Genomic DNA, 27,278 nt, shown 5'->3' on the forward strand with positions numbered 1-27,278 from the left:
AAAAGTTAGGAGTCACAGTAGTTACCAATGCTGATAATGAATTGATACCAACTAGGGTAACTACAGGATGACGTGTATGCATTGATTATAGAAAATTGAATTCTGTCACACGTAAAGACCATTTTCCTTTACCATTTATTGATCAAATGCTTGATAGATTAGCAGGCCATGAATTTTATTGCTTTCTAGATGGCTACTCAGGATATAATCAGATTCCCATAGCACCAAAAGATCAAGAGAAAACTACTTTCACTTGCCCTTTTGGCACATTTGCATATAGGAGAATGCCATTTGGATTATGTAATGCACCTGCTACATTTCAACGATGCATGTTAAGCATTTTTTCTGATATGGTTGAACGATTCCTTGAAGTCTTTATGGATGATTTTTCTGTCTTTGGTGACTCGTTTGATCAATGTTTGCATCATCTAACACTAGTTCTGCAGAGATGTGTCAAGAAGAACTTAGTCTTAAATTGGGAGAAGTGCCATTTTATGGTAAAACAAGGTATTGTTCTTGGTCACATCATTTCGAGCAAAGGTATTGAGGTTGACAAAGCCAAGGTGGATCTCATTTTTAATCTTCCTCCACCTAAAACAGTCAGAGAAGTAAGATCTTTCCTTGGGCATGTTGGTTTTTATAGACGTTTCATTAAAGATTTTAGCAAAGTTTCTAGACCCTTATGCAATCTACTTGCTAAGGATGTACCTTTTGTCTTTGATGATTCATGTCTTGTTGCATTTGAAAAATTAAAGCATTTATTGACATCATCACCCATCATTCAGCCCCCGAACTAGAGCTTACCATTTGAGCTCATGTGTGATGCATCTGATTATGCAGTAGGAGCAGTATTAGGACAAAAAGTTGATCGAATTCCCCATGTTATTTATTATGCTAGTATGACATTGAATGATGCACAGTTGAATTATTCAACTACTGAAAAAGAAATGCTAGCAGTAGTGTTTGCATTAGAGAAATTTCGATCTTATCTCATTGGTTGTAAAATAATTATATTCACAGATCATGCTGCTCTTAAATATCTTCTCACAAAGAAATATGCAAAAGCTAGACTAATTCGTTGGGTGTTACTTTTACAGGAATTTGACTTGGAATTCAAAGATAAGAAAGGGACAAAAAATGTTGTGGCGGACCACCTCTCTCGTCTCTATTTTGACACAACTACAAAGCCATTACCATTAAATGAGTCATTCCCTGATGAACAATTGATGAATGTGGAAGTATTACCTTGGTATGCTGATATAGTTAATTATCTTGTTACAGGTAAACTTCCAGAGCATTGGACCAAGCAAGACAAGGCTAAATTCTTTGCAGAAATAAAGAATTTCTTTTAGGATGACCCGTTTTTGTTCAAGTATTGTGCATATCAAATTGTTAGACGATGTGTCCCAGAAAATGAAATTCAGAATATCCTTTCATTCTGCCATGAACAAGCTTGTGGAGGTCATTTCAGTGCTAAGAAAACAGCTACTAAAGTTTTACAATGTGGTTTCTATTGGCCAACTATATTTCGAGACGCTTACACTTTCTGTTCTTCATGTGATAGGTGTCAACGAATGGGAAGCATTACGCAAAGGAATATGATGCCACTAAATCCAATTTTAGTGGTTGAGATTTTTTATGTATGGCGTATCGACTTCATGGGACCCTTTCCCCCTTCTTTTGACCATCAATACATATTGGTTGCTGTTGACTACGTATCGAAATGGGTAGAAGCAATTCCATGTAGGACCAATGATCACAAGGTGGTGATAGCATTTTTGAAAAGCAACATTGTTTCACGCTTTGGATTCCCTCGAGCAATAATCAGTGATGGTGGTGCCCACTTTTGTAACAAAGCATTCAAAACTCTTTTGACAAAGTATTCAATCACACACAAAGTAGCAACCCCATATCATTCGCAAACCAATGGCCAAGTTGAGATATCCAATCGAGAAATAAAGCACATATTAGAAAAAACGGTGAGGCCAGACAGGAAAGATTGGTCATTAAAACTTGATGATGCATTATGGGCATATAGAACGGCTTTCAAGACCCCGATTGGGATGTCACCCTACAGGCTAGTGTATAGAAAAGCTTGCCACCTACCTGTGGAACTCGAGCATCGTGCATATTAGGCCATCAAGAAATTCAATTTTGACATGCAGCAAGCCAGCTCAAAAAGAAGATTACAGCTGGCAGAACTTGAAGAAATTCGCAATGATGCATACGAAAATGCCATGATTTACAAGCAACGAATGAAAGTCTTCCATGATAAGCAAATTATGAGAAAATCGTTCACTCTAGGTCAGAAAGTGCTTTTATTCAATTCTCGCTTGCACCTATTCCCAGGTAAGTTACGCTCTCGTTGTTCTGGCCCATTTATTGTTCATACTATTTTTCCACATGGGGCAATTGAAATTAAGGACCCAAAGAACGGTGTCACATTTAAAGTTAATGGTCAAAGATTAAAGCCATATCTAGAGTACCAACCACATGGAGAAGACACCGAAATAAATTTGAGTGACCCACCAGATTTGAATTGATTTTTTTTTCTTTTCGTTGATTTGATTTTTTTTCTTTATATTATTCTTCTCCTAATTGAAATTATTTTTGCATAAATGTGTTTGTTTAACTATTAAGTTTTCTTTTATCATTTTTAATCATGAGTACATTACTTAGACCGTTCCTCCTGAACATTCTTAAACCACTTCAACGTGTCAAAACTCATCTCAAAAGGCAGATTCAATTTTGTAAAACACGTCGCATTTGGGCTCTACAACCACCAGAGTTAGTAGCCTATGTTGAGGGTTTAGAACGCCAACACCGAGACATTGAGAGAAGTGTTTACGACATCCAGTTGGAGCTTGAGGTAAATTCAATAAGAGGACGATTTTAATTTTCTTTGTGTGTTTTAATTTATTTTTCTATTTGTGTGTTTTAGTTTGTTACCCTGGTGAAGTGGCAGATAACGGTACTCCGTGACAATCAAGTCGGTTACTTCAGTTTCCCATAATAACTGATATTCTGAGGCGAAGGTATGGACAGAAACGAGATTCTAGCGAAGCTTCACAAGCGATTCCCTTCACTTCCTCAGAATGCCCTCCTTACGATTTATAAATCTCGGTCTAAACGCATGCGATTACTCATGAGGAATAACATACCTGCTGACATCCGTTGGTTAATCGAAGCGAAAGTACGATCGGCAGGCGAGTTACCTCCAAAATTTATTGCATACATGCCTGGTTGTGGTAAAGGAAATTATGCAAGAAAACGACGAGCTCGAAGAATTTCTGTTGCTTGTCATAAGTGTGCCAGAATGAGTTGCAATAAAAACCCATGTTCTTTAGGAATGATGTCTGATAACAGGGAAGATAAAATTCAATTCATTAGGGATGGCTTGAATAAGGAGTCATTGGATGATATCCTTTTGTCTCTTGAAACGCATCCCAGTGAATATGTGCAAGGAGCGATTCTCCAGTTATGGCCATTATTCAAGAAAGAGCATGCACGATATAGTATCGGGAATCTGACTATAAACGACCCTGTTTGCCAGTTTATAAGAAAACTGGATAGGAAGCCTATCCTCGACCCATAGAGGGCATTCAAGCCGTTTCTGGACGTAAAACCAGAGGAAGATGTGAGCCAAAGTCGCAACTACCGGTAAATATCCTTTCACTTTACTGTTATTTTATTTCACTATTGTTTTATTGTGTGCATTATTGTCTTTAATAATTTTATTACTGTTTGCTTTTTCCTTTTTACTGTTTCCTTTTTGACTCGCGAGCCACGTGCTTTACACGTTATTTGACACTGACATGTTACCTCATATACAACTGTGACCCACTGTCACCAAAACTCTTAAATGTGATTTTTTTTGTCAAGCACTCACAAATTATTTTTTGAGAAGTATCACAATGGCAGCTACTCCAAATAGACAATTCAAGAACATTTGTGTGCTTTCTGGATTTACCTATGGCAAACATAAAGAGTTCGTTGAGGCAACCATCGATCTTGGTCGAAGTATAGCAGAGAGAAACTTACACTTGGTGTATGGAGGAGGTAACCGAGGGTTATCAAAAATGGTCTCTGAAGCAGCTTTTGTCAGAGGAAGTCAAGTGTTAGGCATCATCCCAAGAGTCCTAAAACCATTGGGCAGTTCGTCTGACTCATCAACTGGAGAAGCGTTAGTCGTCTCAGGTATGCAAGAAAGAATAACTGAAATGCTTAATCATGCTGATGCTTTTATTTTCCTTCCAGGAGATCTTGCATCACTAGAGGCACTTATCACACTAGCATCTTGGGCCCATCTGCATATCCACTAGAAACCTATCGGTTTGTTAAATGTCAATAACTTTTATGATGGCTTTATCGCATTTCTTAACCATGCAATAAAAAACTATTTCATTCCCTCTAATGCGAAAAAACTCTTTATTTGTGCTCACACTGCTAATGAGCTACTTGATATGTTACAAGCTTATAGACCGGAGCCAGACCCCTGGACCTTTGTGTTGGAGCATCCAAATAATAATGGTAACGGTAGCCGCAATAAGAAGTACAAATTAGATTTAACTCTCCGCTTGTAAATATTTTCTTCTGTGTTGCACCACCCATGTGATGTCTTCTAAACTCTACTTCTTTCCTTTCAAACATTGAGGGCAATGTTTCGTTCTGGTTGGGGGGAGGGAATAGTCGACAATTGTGGAATTTTGATTAAGTTTTTACTAATTTTTTGTTGTAGAAACTAACTGTTGCTAACTTTTTGTGTTGAAGATGGCTGAATATGGAGGGTAGTAACTCTAGAAAGGCATCTTCATCGTTTAAAAATTAAAAAAAAACTAAAAATAATAATAATAATAATAATAAAATTTTCTTTTTCTTTATTAAGTTTTGATGTTCATTTTTCTTTTTTTTTTTAATTTCTCCTCTATAAATATTCATTTTCTAACTTTTGAGTCGAAGATGGCTGAATATGGAGTGTAGTGCCTCTAGAAACGCATCTTCTTAAAAAAAAAAATCATTTTCGTTTTCTATCATTTTACGTGTAACTTTTCTAATTAGTTTTTTTGCATCATTTTCACATTTCTGCATGCATATTTTCCTTTCATGTTTAGAATAAGTTGGGGGGTATAATGTTGTTTTTAAAAAAAATATGTGATTTGTTTTAACATTGGATGACATGATTAATTTCAAATTTGAGTATTTGTATTATCTTTGGTCTTAAGTGATGTTACGCTATGTTTGCTACTTTACATGTTGATGTCGGAGACAAATGTGAGTTGCTTGAAGGAATGAACATGTCATAATAAGTACCAAGTGAGTTTTTGAGCCTATTATTTTTCTTGGAGAATAACCCTTTTGCCCACTCTTTATACAGCTTAGCAGTTTATTATTTTACACACGATCTCTAAATTGCTTTTGAGTTAACCCTTAAAAAAAATTGTAAAATAAAAAAAAGAAAAAAGAAAAAAATGTGTGTTGTTACATTGGGAGGCCCATCTAACTAGTAGATATGGATGATTATTTAGAACCCTAAAAGACGATGGAAATGCCATCTTTGATCCGTTTGAGCCTTTCTAGCCATCCCTTTTATTAAATATCCATAATTAACCCTTTTGAGCCTTTTAAAAAAAAAAAAACCTTTTCTTTGTCAACTTATCTTCTTGACCCACTCCAATTTAGAGTATTACCCGATATCTTATAAGTTCCATCACCTATTTATGTTTGAGAAAAATATAAATAATTATTTTGTTCAGTGAAGTTATGCCAAATAAAAGCAAAAAAAAAAAACAAAAGTTGTTGTTTCAAAAGAAAAAAAAATAAAAATAATAGGTGAAATCCACCTTGCAACTTCCAAAAAAAATAAAAAGTCCTCTGCATTTTTCTCAAACATACACTTTGTTTTCCTTATTTCCCTTCTTTGTTAACCATATCCCTAGCCTACGTTACGTCCTAATAAAAGTCCTTCTTGATTTTAAGGAACTATAGTTTGAAGTAGAAACTAGTTATATGGGCTAAAAAGATGTAGTGGTGCATAATAAAAATAAATAAATAAATAAAAGAAAAAAAGGATAAATAAATTGGGTTGACTAGCATTTTTATTTGACTTGAGATCGTATTGTTTCTAAGCTGAGGGCATATTTATTTCATCTTGGTGAGAGCATGTGATATCACTTCTTTATTATTTTCTCTCTCAATTACCATTCATTGGAGTAACTATTTTTATTGGTTTTAATTTATTTGTGAGAGTGTCACTACTTCCAGTGAGATTTTGGGGTTTGACATGTCATTCTTGAAAGTAGCTATAACAAAGTCTACTGGGCTGATTCATGTGGATGGTTGATGTGGGTGTGATGTTGCTTTAGACCGGAGATAATGCTTATACTTTTATTTGATTGCTATCATTAATCTGATGCAATAAACACGAGTGTTTCTAAATTTAAAAAAAAAAATCATTTTGAATTTGAATTTGAATTTTATTTTCGCTTCATTTGCTAGGGACTAGCAATAAGCTGGTTGGGGGGTGTGTTGAGTGTTAGAAAATGCATATTTATAAAGGAGAAAACTGTCATTTTACATTTCAAGTCTTACTAACACTTTTACTTTTATGAATTTAACCTTCTTTTGATTTAATTCCGTTTGTTTTATTTTAATTAAGTATTTTATGTATTTTAGGGGCATCATAGTCATTTCACAATAAACGAGAGATCAGATGGCAAAACAGACATTACTTTTGAACTCAGGACGGTCAAAAATCTTAGGAGAAGCATAAAAGGAAAAATAGCACTGTTCACATGTACGGTACTATTCACGTGTACGGTACTGTATACGTTACTGTTCACGACACTGTTCATATAGACGGACGATGACGTGGCATTGACCGATGATGTGTCATTGACTGATGAGGTGTCACGATCCTATTGGGTTAAAATTTTTATGTACTGTTGATGGTGACGTGGCAGCATATCAGTGGACGAAAAATCTCGAATACGGTACATGCATCACACAGGAGTATTTTAAACCAAACCGCGTTACTGTTCATCCGGGTCAAACCACATTACTATTCATCCGGGTCAAACCGTATTACTGTTCATCCGCGTGGTCAAACCGTGTACTGTTGACTGATGACGTGGCGCAATCCTGAGCGTCCAAACTGTTTTTAATTCGATGGCCATGATTTACTCCATGTATCTATAAAAAGGAGGCCTCTCCCCCCTAATTTGATATCTCTGAATCCATTTTTGGGATTCATTTTATGTAATTCCTTCTCCATCTTGTATTTTCTTCGTATTTTAATAAATTCCCATTTTGCCCCTAGTTCAATTATGAGTGGCTAATTTTCTTTTAAGCTTGGGTTGAAGGTGAAGTCTCAACATGTGTCATGGGCTTAATTTGGTAAATTTATTTTATCTTCCCCTCTAGTTTTTGTGGATGTTTTGACTTCTCGTTGACAAATAATACTAATCTTGTCTAGTACCGCCTTGGTTTCACCGGCCCTCTGGTACAAGGGTATTATTATTTGGCACGATAAGCCCTTAGCACCATATTGATTAGAGTGTGGTTCATGAGGTGTGGATTCCCCCCTAATGATTTAATTGGCATTAATAAGGATTATTTAGCCCATGATGCATGTTGATACGGATCCAAATACCCAAGTACATCATTTCAATAGAATTCTCTTCAATTTATTCTCGTCATTTCAATTCTAATTTTAGAATTTATTCTTGCCATTTTAATTTAAGTTTTAGCATATTCCAAATCATTTCCAACACAAATCCAACCACCCATTTACAAAACTAATTCTACACATAATTAAAATCCACATCCTCGTGGGATCGACACTCGTCACCATTAGTCTATACTACAATAGATTCGTGCGCTTGCGAGTACATTAAAATTTGCACAACAATTCTCAATAACACATCTTGATTTATCAAAGACAACTTTATAACCTTTGTCACATAGTTGACTAATGCTAATCAAATTGTGTTTCAAATTTTCAACCAAACACACATTTTCAATTAGAGTTGAAGAAACTTTACCAACATTATCAATTCCGAGAATTTTTCCTTTTGACTTATCTCCAAAAGATACATCTCCACAATTTTCGATTTTGGTGAAACTTGAGAACCATGCATAGTTTCCGGTCATATGCCTAGAACATCCGCTATCCAAGTACCATTTATTTTTCTTTTTCTTCAAGCCCTGCAAAGAAAATCTTATGTCTTAGGTACCCAAACCTTTTTGGGTCCTTGAGCGTTAGCAACAGTTCCTTTTGAAACCCAAATACATTTGACACCATAATATGCATTCCTTTTCACGGGACATCTATATTTCATGTGACCATTTTGATTACAATAATGACAAATAATCTTATGATCACTTGTGGAGGTAGCTTTAACAAAATAATTCTTATAATACTTTTGCTTCAAGTTAGGCTTATACTCAAGTCCTCCTTTATCAAAAATACATTTTTGAGAGTTAAGCGTGTTATCCAACATCTTTTGCCCATTTGTAAATTTTAGAACAACATTACTAAGTTCAATATTCTTTTTCTTGAGCATTTCATTTTCCTTTTTCAAATCATCTACATGTGACTTTAAATGCTCATGTGAAGTGCTAGGTTTTTCATTTGATAATGCAACTCTATTATGCAAGGTTTTATTCTCTAATTCTAATCCTTTAATCTTCTCATTCAATGACTCATTGCATTTTTGCATGGCATCCTTTTCATTTGTAAATTCTAGCAATTTCTTTTTAAGGCACGCATTCTTTTTACCAATTTTCATCAACTCATTATGTATTTCTTTAAAAGCATCATACAATTCATTATAGGTTGGATCACTTACCTCATTGAGATCATCATCATCTCCTATTGCCATAAGTGCTAAGTTTGATACTTCTTGCGACTCTTCTTCATCACTTGAATCTTCATCGCTATCATCCCAAGTAGCAACCATAGCTTTCTTCTTGAGTTTGTTGAGAAGTGGGCATTCCGATCTTATACGGCTGGGCTTTTTGCATTCATAGCATATGATTACCTCTTTCTTCTCCTTTTAGTTTTTGAAGTTTCTAAATTTTCTTCGATCACCGGTTTTCTTAAAAAATTTTCTGAACCTCCTTGCTAGTATAGCCAACTCCTCATCATCCGACTCACTTTTCCCATCACTCTCATATTTTGTGGCTTTAAGAGCAATGTTTTTCTTCTTTTCCTCATTTCCTCTTTCGGCTATCAAATCTTCCTTATAAGAATAAGAAAACCAATTAAATCATCAATAGGTAAGATATTCAAATCTTTAGCTTCCTCAATGGTAGTCCTTTTTGGTCTCCATTCCTTAGGTAATGACCTAATGATTTTCTTAACTTTCTCGCTATTTGAAAAGGTCTTTCCTAGGGCTCCTAGAGTGTTTACTATGTCCGTGAATCTAGTATACATAGAATACACACTCTCATTTTGTTCCATTTGGAACAATTCATATTGCTGAGTATACCTACTAATTTTAGACTCTTTCACTTGATTCGTGCCTTCATAAACAATTTCAAGTTTGTGCCAAATTTCATTAGCATTTTCACAACTAGACACTCTATGAAACTCTTTCTTATCGAGTGCACAAAACAAGGCATTCATGGCTTTGGAATTTAGAGAAGCTTTTCTCTTTTCCAATTCATTCCATTCCCATGAAGGTTTTGGAATGTCTTCCCCGAATTCATTTTTAGTCAAAGGCATAAATGGACCATCACATACAACTTCCCAAACTTCATAATCTAGTGCTTGTAAATAAATTCTCATCCTAGTTTTTCAATACAGGTAGTCATTTCCGTCAAAGAACGGTGGCATAGTTGTGGATTGTCCTTCCCTAAAGGTTGAATCATTTTGGGTTGCCATTGATCTTTTACTCTAGACGGTTAAGTCCTAATAAGAGAACCAAGCTCTGATACCAAATGAAATGCAAGTTACGCAACCCAAGAAGGGGGAGGTGAATTGGGTTTTTAAAAATTATGCAATACAATTTGCACAACAAATTAATCTAACGCCTTAATGGAATAGAAAATAATAAATTCAAACATGCATAAAAATAAAAGAGTAAGGGAAGAGAAAAACAAGCACACGGATTTTTACTTGGTTGGCAATCCTCGCCTACGTCCACGCCTCCAAGCCAACCAAGCTCGATGATTTTACTATCCAAGCCTCCCAAGGCTTCAAGTTCTTACAATTGACTTTCAAGGTGTCAATGAACCTTTATAATCAAGAGATTATCTCTTCATTCTCTTCACCCCAAGTGTTTCTCACACTTACACACTTACAATTTGATAAGAAATGAAAATTGCAACAAAAACTCTCTTTAAGAGTGGATATGCAAATAAGAGCTCAACAATGATTCAATCTATGATGATTTGCATTTTGGAAGCTCAATATATGTTATATGATCTTATATTTGCTTGCATTAGTTCTTAGAATGAAGTTTGAGTTAAGTTTTTATAGTTAAAACCCGAAAACTAGCCGTTATAAGCAAATTCCCTCGCCTAAGCAGTTAGCCGCTTGATTTATCCGACTAGCCGCTCATGAACAGTGATATTACCGTTATTTTTGAATTTTGCTATAGTAATAGTGTTCACTAAAATTACACCTTGGCCCAAAACTTTCTATAATTATACTACGGCCTAAAATGTCATAAAACTTCACAAATAAGTCCAATTTTAGAATGTCCTAAAAATAATTGTCTTTCTAAAACTTTTTGAAATTATGATATAGCCCCAAAGATATTATTATTTTGTAAAAAGGTCATTTTCAACATAATACCAATATTTTTCAAAGTTCTCAAAACCTTTCACTTTAGTCCAAAATATTCATAAATTATAGTATGGCCCAAAACATTTGAAATATTTGTAAAAACATCCAACTCCGAAATTTAATAATAATACTTATTAAAATCAAATATTTCAAAACTTTACATTTAAGTCCAAATTACTCAAAACCACAAGATACTTTATCTTATAAAAATAAAACCTTTTAGTTTATAAAAAGTAATTGATTAAATTAATCTCTTGAGCTTCTCAAATGCTAAATCATGCATCAATTAAATCATACCGTCTTTACAAAAATTTATCGCACTAATTTATCCGTTGAGCTCTAAACTTTATTCTTGATTTCGCCGTTGTCCGTTGAGTGTCTTAAGCTTGATTTCACTTGATTCACTTGCATAAATATTATCCTTAAAAAACTAGTGAAAATGTGAAATACAATATTTATTATTTTTACTTAAGACACATGTTTGTTATCATCAAAATTACATCATGTGTAGCCCTTTAGGCTAACATTTTCTTGATAACTTACATTTCTCAATTAAACTCTTTTCCAAAATATGCATCTAAAGTTGTTTGTTTTTTCTTTGTTCCTAAATTAAATTCAGAATCATTCTTAATTTTTTGTAAAGCATGCATTACATGTATTTTTTTTTCTTGTTGTAGAAAGTAGGTATTTAAAGTTACTATTGCTTGAAAAGCCTCTTTTGTGGAAATATTTGGTAAACTATAACTGTCATCTAGATCATGATCATCATCAGTGGATGTACCAATTACCCCTTGAATAATCTCTTCATCAATAGAAGATTCCATCACTGCATCATTTTCACAAGGATAATTCAAAAAATACTCAATATTCATGGCATTTCTATAGCGTAGACCAGAAATAGCTTCATGTAATCCATGGATGTCTTCATCTTCACCAACTTGTTGTTCAGTAGCTACACCTTTGTCTGACTGAATTTTACAATGTCGAAAACAATTTGTAATGGTTGTTATCTTCACATCAATGTTTCAAGCCACATTAATAAAATTGATAGCATTCAATATGTTAATTTTTTTTGGATTTGTTGCTCTTATCCCGTAGACTTCCAAGATGTTAAGAAAAAAAATGACGTCGATAATGAATTTTTAGTGCTAGAATAATCCCAACATCACATTATTGAATCTTTGAGATTGTATTAGGAGGCAAGAAAAATAGTTCAACATGATCAAGCTGGGCAATTGTCCACCAAAAGTAGAACTTTTCTATCATTCATTCTCTTCTCAAACCAATAAACAAATTCTTCAAAAAGTAATCTAGTCATCCATGCTTTCTTATTAGCTCGATAATGACAATTAAGATTGCTAACGTTTACATTTCTTAAGCATCTAGAATTAACATGCATACTAATAATCCAAAGTGGTGCTTTGTCAAACCCATCACCATTGCAACAAATAGCAATAGTAATTCTCTCTGTCTTTTTTCTATCCTTCTAATTACATTGTAGCAAGCGAATGATCTGCTTCCAAACGATAGAATAAACTCGTTTTATCCATATTGTAGATATTCTTCCATTGAAATTGGTCTAGTTTAGTTTTTATACTTGGTAAAGCAGCTTCAATTTTCTCCATAGCTACCAAACCACTTTCACCAAACCTTCGATAAGATATAATTCCATGTCTCACCTTAAATCACTCGAGCCAACCACTTGAGAAGTTAAATTCCGGATTAGAGTTGTCATACATTTTCTGCAAAAACTTTTTGCTTTGGTTTGGATCATTTCTTAGTCATATTCACTTTCTCTTGATATTAGAGAAACCACTCATATAATACTTTTTTCAACTTGGGATATTTTACAAGTTTGTGCCTCTTCACATTCTAATTCATCTCATTTGACAAATAGTCAGCTAACTTTTTAAGAGTATTTGATATTATTGACTAGCTTATGGAGAGGTGAAATTTTTGTTGAAATTATTGCTGCAAATCTTTTTGACTTGAGGATGGATGCTCATTTTTATATTCACATAGTGCTTTCCTCATATGATTAGTCAATATAGATTTTTCTACTCCTTTCAAATGAGAAGCCATGATTCTAATGATTTGAGTTTAAAATTAAAATAATGGATTATGTATTTACATAGTTTGTGTTTTATGTTCTATGGACTATATGTAAAATAGCAAAGGCGTCGCACAAATCTTGTGGCTATTAAAGCCAAATCTCAAGGATTATTTGTCAACCATATCCCTCCTTGATTGGGCCCACTACTCCATGATTTCCCCACTTATACCGTGTATGCAAAGCATATTCTAGACTAATTTTAGCATATTCTATGATCATACCAATAATTATTTTTATTTGTTTCTTTTTACACACTTCTTTTGTACATGTACCAAGAAAACTCTTCATAAATTAATAAATATTCATTTATAGATAAATTAAATAAATTATTCATTTATCGATAAAAATAACGTTGCCAAAATAATATTTTTTACACACTTCTTTTATACATGTACCAAGAAAACTCTTCTTTTTGCACACTTCTTTTATACATGTACCAAGAAAACTCTTCATAAATTAATAAATATTCATTTATTGATAAATTAAATAAATTATTCATTTATCGATAAAAATAATGTTGCCAAAATAATATTTTTTTGGGGTCCAAACAATATTATTTTATAGACGTTTTAATGTAATAGATGGCTTCTTGAAATTGATTCGAATTCAATCATCTCCAATTTCTGTAATATGAAAAGAAATTTCAGTTAGTATTGTCGTTTTACAACAAAAAATTGTACATTGTTAATATTGTTTTAAGTCCTCTTTTGTGTGAAACAAATTCTATAGTAGAGCTTTCATCTTTAACATGGAAAAATAAAAATTATACAAAAATCTTATTGTTACCATTGTAAGACAACTAACTACTTCTCAATTAAAATATATAAATACCAAATCAATGTAAATCATTACTAAAATAAGAAATCTCTTTATAAATTAATAATTTATTGATTAATTAATATCTGCTAAATTAATAAATTTTTTATAGTCATAAGGTTATTAATTTATCGAAATTTTACTGTATTTAAATAGCTTATATAAAGATCATTCATTTAAATTTTCTAAACTATAAATTTTTATAATAAAATAACAATCATCAAAAAAATTTCTAAACTATAAATTTTTATAATAAAATAACAATCATAAAAAAATTATAATATTTTTCATTAATCTTTTTATAAGTGGATTAATTCATTGACTTAAACTATATTAAAAATAGTACATTTGCATAAAATAACACCAATAATAGTAAGAAAAATTAACAATCAAAATAATTCAATTAAAACTAAATTAATAACTAGAAATTAATTTATAATTTGAAATAACATAAAATTAATGAATAATATAAATTCAACTCAATTGAAATGGAGCTAAACATTATTAGATTTAGGTTTGAAATAATTTAATATAACTAATAATAAATATTTAAATATGAATAAATTTGAATAATATTAATTGAAAATTAATAATATAAATAATTACTTGATTATTTAGCACAATTCATTTTCTTAGTGAATATGTCATAACAATTGTATCACTTTATTATTTTGTAATTATCTTGTGATATGTATAAACTTTTATTCTATCATCCTAAGATGATTTTTGAACTAATCTTGAAAATTTAACTATTTATTTAAGTTGTGAAATTATTTAGAGATTATTTGATTAAATTATTTGCTTTGATATTTATTTCACAGGTTATATATTTAGAAAATATTGAAAAATACACTTATGAAAATTTAAGGCTATAAGCTTTGGAAGAATTATGACATTTTTAATATTTTTTAATAAAAAAGTTAAATATCTAAAATTTAAGACTTTTATATTTAGTGTTTTTAAGTACTAATAAATATTATTTTCTTAATATATAATTTAAATTAATCACAAAAAGTTAATACAGTACAATGCAGTACCAAATATAATACAATTAAGGACAATTATCCACCGACCACATTTGTTTTTGCATTTTTTTTCAAAAATACAATTCTTAATTTTTTTTTGTTAAACTCCACTTGAAGTTATATTATTTTGTACATGTCCACTTCTGTCTTCAAACTGTTAAAACATTGTTGATGTTGGGGTAAAATGATTATTTCACCTATGCTTCAAAAATACCGTCATTTAGAATATGTGATTAGGAAAAAAAAATGGCAATTATTCACCTACTACCTTTTTTCGCACTTTTTTAAATATACACAATTCTTAATTAAACCAAAATTATCGTTTTGCCCATCATCAGCACCAACATAACATTTTCTACTCTCGCACACACTGAATTCCTCCATCTCCTCCTGATGCTGATGATAATGATGCTGCTGCTGTTCCACCTCAAACTCACAGCCACTCCTTGACATAAACTCGATCATATCTTCCAATTCTTGAACTCTCTTATCAAACTTCAGTTTCTTCCTCTGCAATTCCTCGATCTTTGATCTCAAGCTTGCCATCTCCTCCGTCGCTGCATCGATCTGTTGGAGCAACCACTTCTCCTCCACTTGCCACGTGTTCCTATGGCTCGCGAAGATCCCACCACCCTCGCGTTAGTCTTCGAGTCCTCTTTCCTACTCGACTTCATTTGCTTTAGCTACTCCTCTACCGCCCTGTGTCTCACCTTCAGCTCCTCCTTCGCTTCTGATGAGTTCTTTGACAGTGATGCTAGGAATAATGAGAAGCTTATTCCTATGTACTACTCGAGAAACAGTTGATGCTTTGCTTCTTCTTCTTCTTCAGCTGCCATAGGAGAGTGAGCGAGTTTGATTTTCTTTTTTTTTTTTAATTCTGGTTTGGAGACGGAAGGGTTTGTAAAATTGTAATTTTACATTTGGGGGTAAAAAGTTCATTTATATAATATTTTGTTAGTTCTCTTAACAATTTGAAGACAAAAATAGACAAGTGCAAAACAATATAACTTCAAGTGAAGTTCAGTAAAAAAAAAAAACAAGAATTATGTATTTTAAAAAAAATACGAAAAAAAGGTGGTCGATAAATAATTACGTTTTTACATATGGGGGTAAAAAAAGTCATTTATACAATATTCCATTGATTCTCTTAACAGTTTGAAGACGAAAGTGGACATCAACAAAAAAAATTAAGAATTTTATATTTTCGAAAAAGAAAAAGCAGGTGGTCGGTGGATAATTACTCTCTAATTAAAAATTAATATAATACAATGTAACACTAAATATTATATAACATTATTATAATATAGTATAAATACAATACAATGTACCACACTAGAGATGGCTAACGGGCCTGGGCCGGCATCACAGAAAGCCCACGCATGCTCGTGCTTGTGTCGTGCCGTGCCCACATGTGCACGTGCTCGTGCCCACTCATGCTGTGCCCACACGTGCCGTGCTGTGCCTAGGAAAAATAGCCCACTAAGCTTTTTTTACTTTTTTATTTTTTTAAGAGTGCATGTCAAGTTGTTGTCTTATTTTTTTCAATCTTATGTACTTTTTTTTTATCCATGTGCCTTTATTTAAATTTAATAGAATAAAAAATTCAAAACTCAAGTCTATATTCAATAATAATAAATTAATAATAATAAGAGAATGTAATATTAGTTGCTGAGTTTGACTCTATGGTATTAGAATTCTTTTTTAGTACAACAACAACAATAATAAATTTTTTTCAGGGTTAACTTAATTGTTAACTTGGAGTTACGTAGAGTCATATATCATAGTTTATAATAATATTAATACATATTTATAAAATCATGATATTTATAATTTTATTTATTAAAATCATGATATCAATTATTTATTTAATAAATTATAAACATAAATCAATTATAATTTTTTTGAAACTAAGAATTAAATAAATTTAAAAAACTTGAGCCAATAAAATATATTAAAAGATTCAATTTCAAGTTATTTATAAAATTATAAAATTTTAAGTTTACTTTCATTAAAAAATGAAACGTGTTTATTGCGTGTTTTTTCGCATGCCGTGCTTTAACCCGTCTCTAATCGTGCCGTGTTTTTAAGGTCCACGTGCCTACAATCTAAGCCCAGCACGACCCACGTGTGTGTCGTACCGTGCCGTACTGTACGGACACGTGCTGTGCCCGTGCCGTTCGGTCATTGGCTACCTCTATACCACACACATTCAAAATTAATTAGAAAGGACAATGTAGGGCACAAGCAATCAAATCATCCCCAAATAATGCTTTATCGAGCATGCAAGTTGTGTCTGACCGTGTGTCAGATATGGTTAATTAGGTTATTCATGCATGCAAATATATTATTTTTCACATGCCTTGTGATTTTGCCTTCTGTCCTTTTGCATATCGGGTGCGGCGTTGTCACTCCATTTTCTCACTTGATAAACCACGGCTTAGGGTGTGTTTTATGGCTCACCTTGCTGACGTTATTGATAAATCTTTGCTGACGTTATTGATAAATCCGAGTTGGAGTTGTTGATTGTTGGTGAGGACGACTTTAGAATAGGCTTTTATTATTTTAGTCTTTTGATATTTTTTATTTTATTTTAGTTAGTTCTTATTAATTATGTGTTTAGGTTTTTTATTATAATTTAATTATGATTTAATTTTTATATTTGAGTTAACTAGTAGATTTATCTTATTAACAATAAAGAGATCTTATTATTATTTTAATAAAAACTTCCCTTTTATAATTCTCATTAAATGTGTTTGACACATTATGTTGCATTGTATTAACATTATATTATATTAATGTTGGACAACATTTGATGTTACACTGCATTGTATTATATAAAAAATAATATTTTATATTATTATTTATATAAAATTAGTATTATGTATTTTTATTTTATTTTATATTGTTATTATATTAAATTTATTAAATAAATTTACAGATAAAAATAAAATAAATAACTGGCAGCCGCATGAACCATCTTCAACCACCATGAACTTCTGCTGTGCAACATTTTGGTTTTGTTTGATGTTATTTTTTGTAATATTGAAATTCTCATCAGTGAAGGATAGCAACAGTACATGTTTCATTAGAAACAGAACTTCGATTCACCGTATAACTATGGTGAAAGTTTTGAGCATCAATAATAAGTAATACATATACTAATAGTTTATTATATTATGTTATTTTATATTAATATTAGTATTATTTAAATTTATTCATATTTTATTTTTTATATTAATTACTATAATATAAATAGGATATTGAATTATATAAAATAGCATCATATAGTATTATTAAATAATATAATAACATACTAAAAATTAAAAATAAATAAAAATTTATTTAATATAAATTTACTGTTATATATTAACTATTATAATTGAAAAGATAGAAATAATAATATTTTAATTAAAAAGGATAGAAATAAAAAAATAAAAAAATGATATAAATTTAAATTATAGTACAATATAATATTAAATTAAAAATATGTTTTCATATTAATTACCTATATAGAGAGAGAGAGCAAAAGTTAATAGGCCAAAACTACATTGTGGCGTATCAACTTTCAAAATTTGCCAACCAACAAGCACGTAAATCAACTGGCATTAGGTTGTTCTACCTTAATCAAGGTCCTCGGTTCGAGACTTGGAAATGCAGATGCGTTAAATATTTGTTGGGAGAGATTTGCCGCCCTAGTGGTCTTACCCGGCTCGAATATGGATTAATCGGGGCCCAATGTGGTCTTGGGATAGCAGATGGTTTAATACACTGAAAAAAAATTTCAAAATTGCCAAATATGGGTCATCCTAAGTCAATGCATAATAATATTCTATCTATATTATGCAGGCTACCAAACACACCATTTTAGATTATTTATCAAAATTTATCTTGCAGAGTCGTTTGAATTTGACTGTCATTTAATCCTATTATAAAATATTATCAAAATCTCATCGAATCATTTGAATTAAAAGGAGATCTAATTATATTTTTATTAAAATATAATATAATTACATTGGCTTAGTTCGATTCTAAAATGATATCGAGTATCTATTTATTTTATTCGCTACCACTATCTCGTTCCCTCAGTAGACTGTATGGCTAGAAAGGTGTGACTTGCGGATATGTTACGGAGGGGATTTCTGTTACAAGTGTAGCTTTGTTAAATAAGAGAGGGGTCTATTGGAAAACTATCGTTACGCACAACAGATGTTTCTATTTAACCGTACTTTAGAAAGAATGATTTGGGAATGTTTATTTTTACATTAAAAAGTGAGAGACTATTTTAACTCACACAAATACTCTCCATGAGAGCTACTCCCTGTCCAGCCTCTCTATTGATTGTGGGCTCAAGTGGAATCCATAGCTTCATTTGTGAGATGATGTACTTTACATTAAATGTAAGGTAGAAAAATTCACTCTCAATATATATTTTTAAAAATATATTTTTTATTATTAAAATATATGTAAACAAAAATACCTTAGAGGACAAATGCTTTAATTAAACAAATTAAATACAACTGATTGGACCCACCAAAACCATAAACCCTGCAGCCCTAGCCCTCAATGCCAAATTTAACTTTCCTGTTCTCCATTAACTTCTTTTAAACATTTTTTCTTTGAACTATTGTGTAGTGAATTTGATAAATTGAAATCGTTGTTGTATTTGTAGTTAAAGAAATGATGAGAGTTTCTGTAGAAGTCCACTGTCTTGTCAGATCATATGAATATAGAAGATAGATGGTTAAAATTCTGGTAATGGAAGCTTAACAAACGGTTAAAATTCTGGTAATGGAAGCTTAACAAACAATGAAACCAAGCAGATGATTTGCAGTTGAAGGAATCTTACTACATGAATTAGATTTTGATAGAAATACTGTTACTTTTTTACAACAATTGATAATTAACTTCTCATTAATCTACTGACTCGTTATTACTTTTTTAAGAAAAAATTTAAGTTTAAACTCCATAATCTTCTTAAGAACAGAATATGGTATGTGAAGATAACGAATAACCATTAAACATTAAGGAGTAGGAATTATTGAAAAAAGAAATGATGAAGAGTGGTTGGTGGGTTTAAAGGAAAAAAAAATGAAATAATAATGAAAGTAGAACTTAGGGTTAGTTTTGGGATATCAAGGGGTTTATATAGTAGAATTTTAAAATTAAAATTTTGATGAATGGTTTATTTTAAAAAATGCATTTAAATAAAAAAGAATTAAATAAAGAAATTTAATGGATTCAAATAATCCCATTTTTACCAAAAAAAAAAAACGAATATTATGAATAAATTTACTTGCCTCCGGATAATCCTTATATCTCTATGAGCCCTCAAAAATCACCAGAAATCCTCTGTCAAGTCTCTAGGTCCTACTCTCCCCCACCATTTCTCTCTCTCTATATCTCTGCCTCCCCCTCTCTAAGTGCATAATTGAGTAAATGGAAGTGATAGCACAAGTGCACGACAGAAGAAAGCCATAATTCAGTGAATTGAAGTGATTGCACAAGTGCACACAGAAGAAAGTTATTCGAGGACCTTCAAAAAGTTTGTTCATCAAAAGTTGACAGCTTAGTTCTGTACATCAATTTGCTTTTTGATCGTTAGGGTAAATGGAGATGGGAGTTTGATCATTAATTACAAGTAATTCTTATAGCTCAAACTACATCTTACCTATCATAACATCCTGCATACCAAGCTTCATATAACGTTACCGATGTCCTTATTCAGTGCTCCAGGTTGTGCATGTAAAGCCCGGATCTATTTCATTTCCTGGCATATCATAAATGCTTCTGTTGGACAAAAGATTGTGAATCTGCATTGCAATTGAAAAAAGAATGAAAATCAACCTTGTGTTTACTAAAACAAGCTCTCCATGTATAAACTGGTAACACAGATATTGTTTTAAGATTTTCATTTCTGGGCAGCCAAAATGACGAATGATTTCTAGATGACTTAGTCTCTGATTCAACCCGAGAATTGCATAGACAAGACTTGGGGGATCAAAGTCCACAAACATTGTGAAATGCATGGATATGTTGAATGGTCATATAATTTCTGAAAACATAAATCATATGTAATGTCCGAAGTTCGAAACATATAAGTTGGAGCATACATTTTCCAAATGCTACACAATGTATGCTTAATTTATTGTAACAAATTTGGTGAATTAAATTGGATACCTCCAAATTTATTTTCAACATCGGTCTGAAATTCAAGCAAATATTTTGTACAATTTTATCATCACATAGGAAAGATACAATGATAAAACAGAGCATCTGCAATGAATAAGAATAGAAACCGACAGAATAATTACCCTTTTAATCCTTTGGAAAAAGCCAACATTAAACCAAAAGTCTTGCTTTGTGGCAAACTAATCTCAGTACACTCAATATTGTTTGTTTATTTACATTAATAAATTGGATTATGAAAATTGAGATAGCATATTATCGGATCACTTATTTTGTTATAGCAAAAAGATCAGCTGCATGCATCTACAACAAAATTCATGGTCATTCTAAGGAAACAGAAAATCATCCTCACTCCTCATAATAAATAAATCAATGCATTCAAAAGCACTGCATAATGCTGAATTTACTGTAATTTTGTCCTCCCAATGAGGGAAAAAAAAATCTTAAGCCCCACATTGAAGGGGTTGCAAAAATACATTCAAATCACAAAAACGTTGTCTCGCATAAATTGTAATGACAGGGAGAAAAATAGATGTAAATTAGCAACTTATCTAAAAGCTGCAAAAACCGAGAAATGGAAGAACTATGTGGAAATTAGTAATTAGAACTTTGCTTCAAATTGTTTAGAATCTCAAAGTTATCTTGTATAAATTGTTTGTCCAAAGTTGCAAATTTGCATTGCAAATTCTATTGGCGAAAACAATTTCCTTGCAAATTTACAATAGAAGGATGGATACATATCATGCTTAGGTGAATAAAAAAAATTACTTAATCAATTTCATATCTAAATTATAAATACATTTTAAAGTAGATGCGGATGAAGGCGCATCCTTTTACTTTAAACAACGATTCTCTACTATATAATGTTCAACCAGAGTTTGATTTTGGCATATTGTAGACCAGACAAGCGAAAAAATTTGGACCCGTAAGCATGTGCCTATTGAATTCAGACCAAAAAAAAAACAAATAAATAAAATAAGCTACTGATTTTTGGGACCACAAAGCTAGTATGCATCAATATTGGAACACATAATAGTTGAAGAATAAGAAATTTGAACGATTAATATCCGATCAAATCCAGAAAACATAATCATTCTAACAAATATGATTGATGATACTACTAGGGTGTCATGGGTTGTACCTTTTAAGTAATCATTCTCAATTGCCAGAGGTTGCATCGGCGTTTGATGAATCAACATTGGGAGGCGAAGACTCCTTGTTTTCTCTTCCACTAGAATCCCATGGAAACAATTTTTTCTCATCAATTCCTAGATCGTAGAGAAAACCCTTGAACACATGGCCACTGATGTTGACAGTAGCAACATAGCCAACCTCAGCTTTATTATCATCACCATCACTGACTGCAGTGACTTTAATACACCGGAAGACCGCCGGTGCCTGTACTTTACCCGGCAAAGACTTTTTAAAACTTTCATCTGTAGTTTCACATCAATCAAATTACAATTTGGTCCTCCAATAAAAAATTACTAAACTATACAACAAACCCAGATCGTAGATTGTTAGTAAAGTTATTATTACATAAAGATAGAGACAAATTAAAGACTCAATTCATTGTACGAACCCTGACAAGAAGCAGTAGTACTAAAACTCAGAGAAGAAGAAGATCCGCCAGTTATCAACTTCTTCTTCTGCCGCCGTTTGGCCGCCGGAACCCACGTGCTCCGCACGTGAGTGGTACAGTCAAAGCGGCGAGTCTTGCAACAAGTCCTACACCGTCTAAAACTGCATTCTCTTTTAGCCCTGTTCCCACAGTCTCTGCATGCTCTCATCAAACCACTGTGATCACCATCGTGATCATCAGAATCATCTTCAACATCTGTATGTGATTCTTCTTGCCATTTCTTTAAGCCCCAAAAGCCTATTTTATGCAAATTGCTAGTGTTACGATCGTTGTCGTCGTCGTCGTCGTCTTGATGATGAAGATCAGAGGAAATGCGGGGTGGTTGCGGTGGTGGAGCAGCGAAGATGATGTCGTGGAGGTTTAACATGCTGATGAGTGGGCCACTACGGTTGGTGGCTAGTGGTAGGTGTGAAATGTGAATGTGATTACTTTGAATTGAAATTGATTCTATATAGCTTAGTATAATCTAGCAAATGTAGAATTTTATATGCAAGATTGATTGATGTGAAGTGAAAGCAGAAAAGGTGATGGATAATTACAAAAGGCCAAGTTACTCCAGCTACTAACAAGTTTTTTATTATTTTAATTTTATTAAATTTAATCACTCATAATATATAGGTATAACATCTTTATCTGTTCAATAATGTAATTGTAGTAACTAAAGAGCTTAGATCACAAGAACTTCAGTCACTGCCCAAGACCTTAAAATAAATCAAACAAGATACTACCAAGGACAAATTAGATAGAAGTTTAACAAGATTGAATGACAACCAAAACTGAGTAAAAGAATCAAAAGAACTAGATAACAATGAGGATTACATGGTTCAACTATTTCTCAGGAACTTACATCCACCAAAGGTATGATCAGCTTTATTGAATTATTCAAGAGCTTTTATATGAGAATTACAGAGCACAAATCATAGAACAAGAATCCTATTGAAGCAATTTTTGTCTATATGGCTCTCAACCCCCCTTGGTTTGTTCTACCAGAACCAACTGCTTTAAAATCTCTGTAACTAACTCAGAAGCAGCCTCAAATTGTATGTAACAGGCTCGTGATTTCAACGGTCAATAACAGACTTCGAGAAGCTTTTATATGCACGTGTATAACACGTGATTCACTGAACCAAAACGGCATTGCTTCAAGTTGTATCAAGCCAACACAACCAAAATGACCTACTCCATGTCATTTTACTCAACTCAAAATGGAAAATCTCAAAGTTGTTTTGTGTATCTCTAATTTGCTTTACCCGATACACACCGATTCTTCACCTTGAACAAATCAGCCCTAATCAAAACTTACTATCCATCTTTTGCATATTCAGCAACTACACACCTTAACTATGTTCAAGCAAACCTTGAACTTTGCTGTAAGAACAACCTTTGTCAGCATATCAGTATGATTGCTACTAGTATGAATCTTGACCATCCTAATCACTCCCTTTAATACTTTATTTCTGATAAAATGTAGCTTGATTTATGTATGCTTTGTTTTCTTGTGATGAACTGAATTCTTGCTCAAGTAAATGGCACTCGAACTATCACACTGAACTTTAACAATTTTTTGAAGTATTCTCAATTCTCCTATTAATCCTTTAAGTCATAAAGTTTCTTTGATTGCCTTTGTTGCTGCTATGTGTTTAGTCTCTGTTGTCAACAAAGCAACATTTACATATAGCTTGTCAGAGATACTCGCCTGTTTAAATCACTAGCAAAATCTTAGTCAAAAAATCCCCATAAGCCTTCATTCTTTCCAATTGACCCGCCTTATATCAAACCATAATCTAGTGTGCCACTTAGATATCTTAACACCCATTTCTTTGCCAAGTAAGACCATATATTAGCTTACAACACTAAAGACATGTGAATGTCTGGTCTTGTCAAGACCACTGCATACATCATACACCCAATAATATTTGCATAAGGAACTCATTTCATGTCATCATTTTCTTCATTTGATTTAGGACATTGCAAGCCTGAAAGCTTAAAATGTGATGGGTCATTAAATGTTTACAACAGGTCATACCAAAGGTTTCAAATACCTTTTCGAAGTACTTTTTTTATGAGAAAGAGACATCGTTCTTTTGATTCTGTCTCTTTTAGTCTCCATGCCTAAAATATTCTTAGCATGACCCAAATTCTTTATATCAAATTCAAAACTCAACAGTTGCTTCAAGGCTTCAATTTCCTCCCTTGACTTATAAGTAATCAACATATCATTAACATGCAATAATAGCTATATTTAGAGATTTATTTTCAACAACTTGTAAAACACACAACAATTAAAATTGCATCTCATGTATCCATTTGACACAATGAAATTATCAAACCTGAGATAACATTACCTTGAGGATTACTTTAAACCATACTATTAACTTTTTTAATAAGCAGACATAATCAGCTTTCTACCCTTCAAGCTGAGTCATTAGGATTTTCTTTTATAATTTGCCATCTAAGAAAGTAGTTTTGACATCAAGTTGATTAAGTTCCCTGTCATAAAATGCAATTAGGGCAAGTAACACTCTTATGGAAGCATGTCTAACTATAAGTGAGAAAACCTCCTTGAAATTAACTTTTTCCCTTAAAGTATATCCCTTAGCTACCAGTCTAGCTTTAAATCTCATAGGCTCAGTAGATGTAAGGCTTTCTTTGATTTTGTCTATCCATTTACAGTCAACTGTTTTTCTATTATAAGGTTTCTTTACCAATTCCTAAGTATTGTTCTTATGAAGTGATGTTATTTCTTCATCTATAGCTTTTTACCATTCTGAGTTGTATAAACTCTAAGTTGCTTCTCTATAGCTTTTTAGTTATTCTCTATCAATCTCATGTACGCAACAAGTATATATGCAATGGAGTCTGCATATCCATATCTTTTTTGTGGTTTAATTTGTCTTTTTTCTCTGTGTTTGTTCAACTAATAATCCTAAAGTCGAGTTTGAGTTTCCTTTTGTCTTTCTTTTTCATCACCTGCTCCTCCTCAACTTACATTTTCTTCTGGATATTTTTTATTAATATTCCCTACCTCAAGCTGCACACTCTCTTGAGCTTCTAATTCCTATACAACATTCTTAGTAGGTTTTTTGTTTTCCAATATAGTTCCTTCATTGAAAACCACATCTTTGCTGATTATCCATCTAGAAGTTTTTAAAATTATACACGATAGTTTTTATCCATTAACTCCTTTTGTATAACTAATGAACTGACCTTTTAAAGCCCTTGGCGCCAATAAACTGACCCTTTTAAAGCCCTTAGCACCAATTCAAGATACCTAAAGACCTTAAGGTTATCATTACTTGTTGGTCTATCATGCCACATTTCAAATAGAGTTTTAAAAATAAGAGCTACCGATGGATCACAATTTACTAAGTAACAAGCTGTTTTTAAAGTTTTAGCCCACAAGCTTTTTGGAAGGTATGACTAAATCAACATACACCTTACCTTATGCATTAAGATTACCCATCAAGATTCTAACATACACCTTACCTTATCCATTAAGATTCTATCCATTAATTCAACCAACCTATTTTGTTGAAATGTTAACCTCATGCTTCTATGCTTAGCAATATAATTATTTGTACACTAGCTTTCAAACTTTTGATTGTAAAATTCAAGGCCATTATTAGTTCTCAATTTCTTAATCATCTTACCAATTTTGGTTCTCAATCGAGGATTTCCATTTTTTAAACTTTTCAAGTAACTAATCTTTATGCTTTATCACATAGATCCAGACTTTTCTTGAAAAGTCATCAATAATGGATAGAAAATAATTATTCCCACCCAAAGACATTTCTTGTGCAAGCCCATAAATCAGCGTGTATATAATATAAGATGCCATGGTATTACACATGGGATTTTTGGAAACTATTCGTTGTAGATTTTCCTAACAATCAGCCTTCGCAAAACTTTAGGTCTCCTAGTTTATCACTCCTCAACACACCCTGTTTTCCTAGCATTTTAAGACTTTTTATACTCATATGTCCTAGCCTTAGATGCCACAACCTGGTAATGTTCATAACAACATTTATAGTTACACTAGATTCACCAGTTAAAATTTCTCCATCTAATAAATATAACCTTTTTTTCTAATCCCTTTTCACTATCCATGTTTTTTCATTAAAGATATTTAATTCTCCATATTCAAGCATAATACTACATCCCATTTGATCAATCACCCCCAAAGAAATCAAATTCCTTTTGAGATTTAGTACTTGTCTAACCTGCCTAATCTCCCTACTAGTATATCATGTAGCTTAAGCCTAATATTTCCATCCCAATGAAGCTCTTGATAATAAAAAAAGTAACTCTTATATGGACACAAATGAAAAGTACAACTAGAATCAAGAATCTACTTATCTTCTATATACCTTTTGTATCCACACACTCCAAAAAAAACTGTTATCCCACTTTTTTAATAGTAGCTGCATCCCCATTTTGTTCTTTCTTTTTCTTGATCTTTCTTGGGCAATCTTTATTAAAATGTCCCTATTTATGACATTAAAAGCACCTTAGATTCTTAGGCTTTGGTTTTGTCTTTCCTTGCTTCTTTATCTTCCCATAATTCTTATCTCATTTTCTCTTTACTGTTAATCCCTCTTTATTCTCCAAATTTCTTTGCTTTTCTTATAACCCTCTAGTATTAAGGCTATTTTTACTTCATTAAGAGAAAATGTTTATCTGCTATACATGAGAGCATCCGAAAAATTA

The 27,278-nt window shown here is 32.2% G+C and overlaps 1 protein-coding gene across 1 annotated transcript; it reads right to left on the reverse strand.

Annotated features, from left to right (window-relative positions):
• Positions 1 to 20,278: 20,278 nt before the first annotated feature.
• Positions 20,279 to 23,089, reverse strand: LOC18041690 (protein SHI RELATED SEQUENCE 6). The gene is made up of 3 exons (XM_006432384.2): positions 22,512 to 23,089; positions 22,071 to 22,365; positions 20,279 to 20,553 (listed from the first exon to the last, which is right to left on the reverse strand). The coding sequence occupies exons 1-2, from the start codon at positions 22,936 to 22,938 to the stop codon at positions 22,088 to 22,090; spliced, it is 705 nt and encodes a 234-aa protein (XP_006432447.2). The 5' UTR covers positions 22,939 to 23,089; the 3' UTR covers positions 20,279 to 20,553; positions 22,071 to 22,087.
• Between the last annotated feature and the right edge of the window lie 4,189 nt (positions 23,090 to 27,278).

This window comes from Citrus clementina, unplaced genomic scaffold (assembly GCF_000493195.1).
Source record: "Citrus clementina cultivar Clemenules unplaced genomic scaffold, Citrus_clementina_v1.0 scaffold_5, whole genome shotgun sequence".
NCBI lineage: Eukaryota > Viridiplantae > Streptophyta > Magnoliopsida > Sapindales > Rutaceae > Citrus > Citrus x clementina.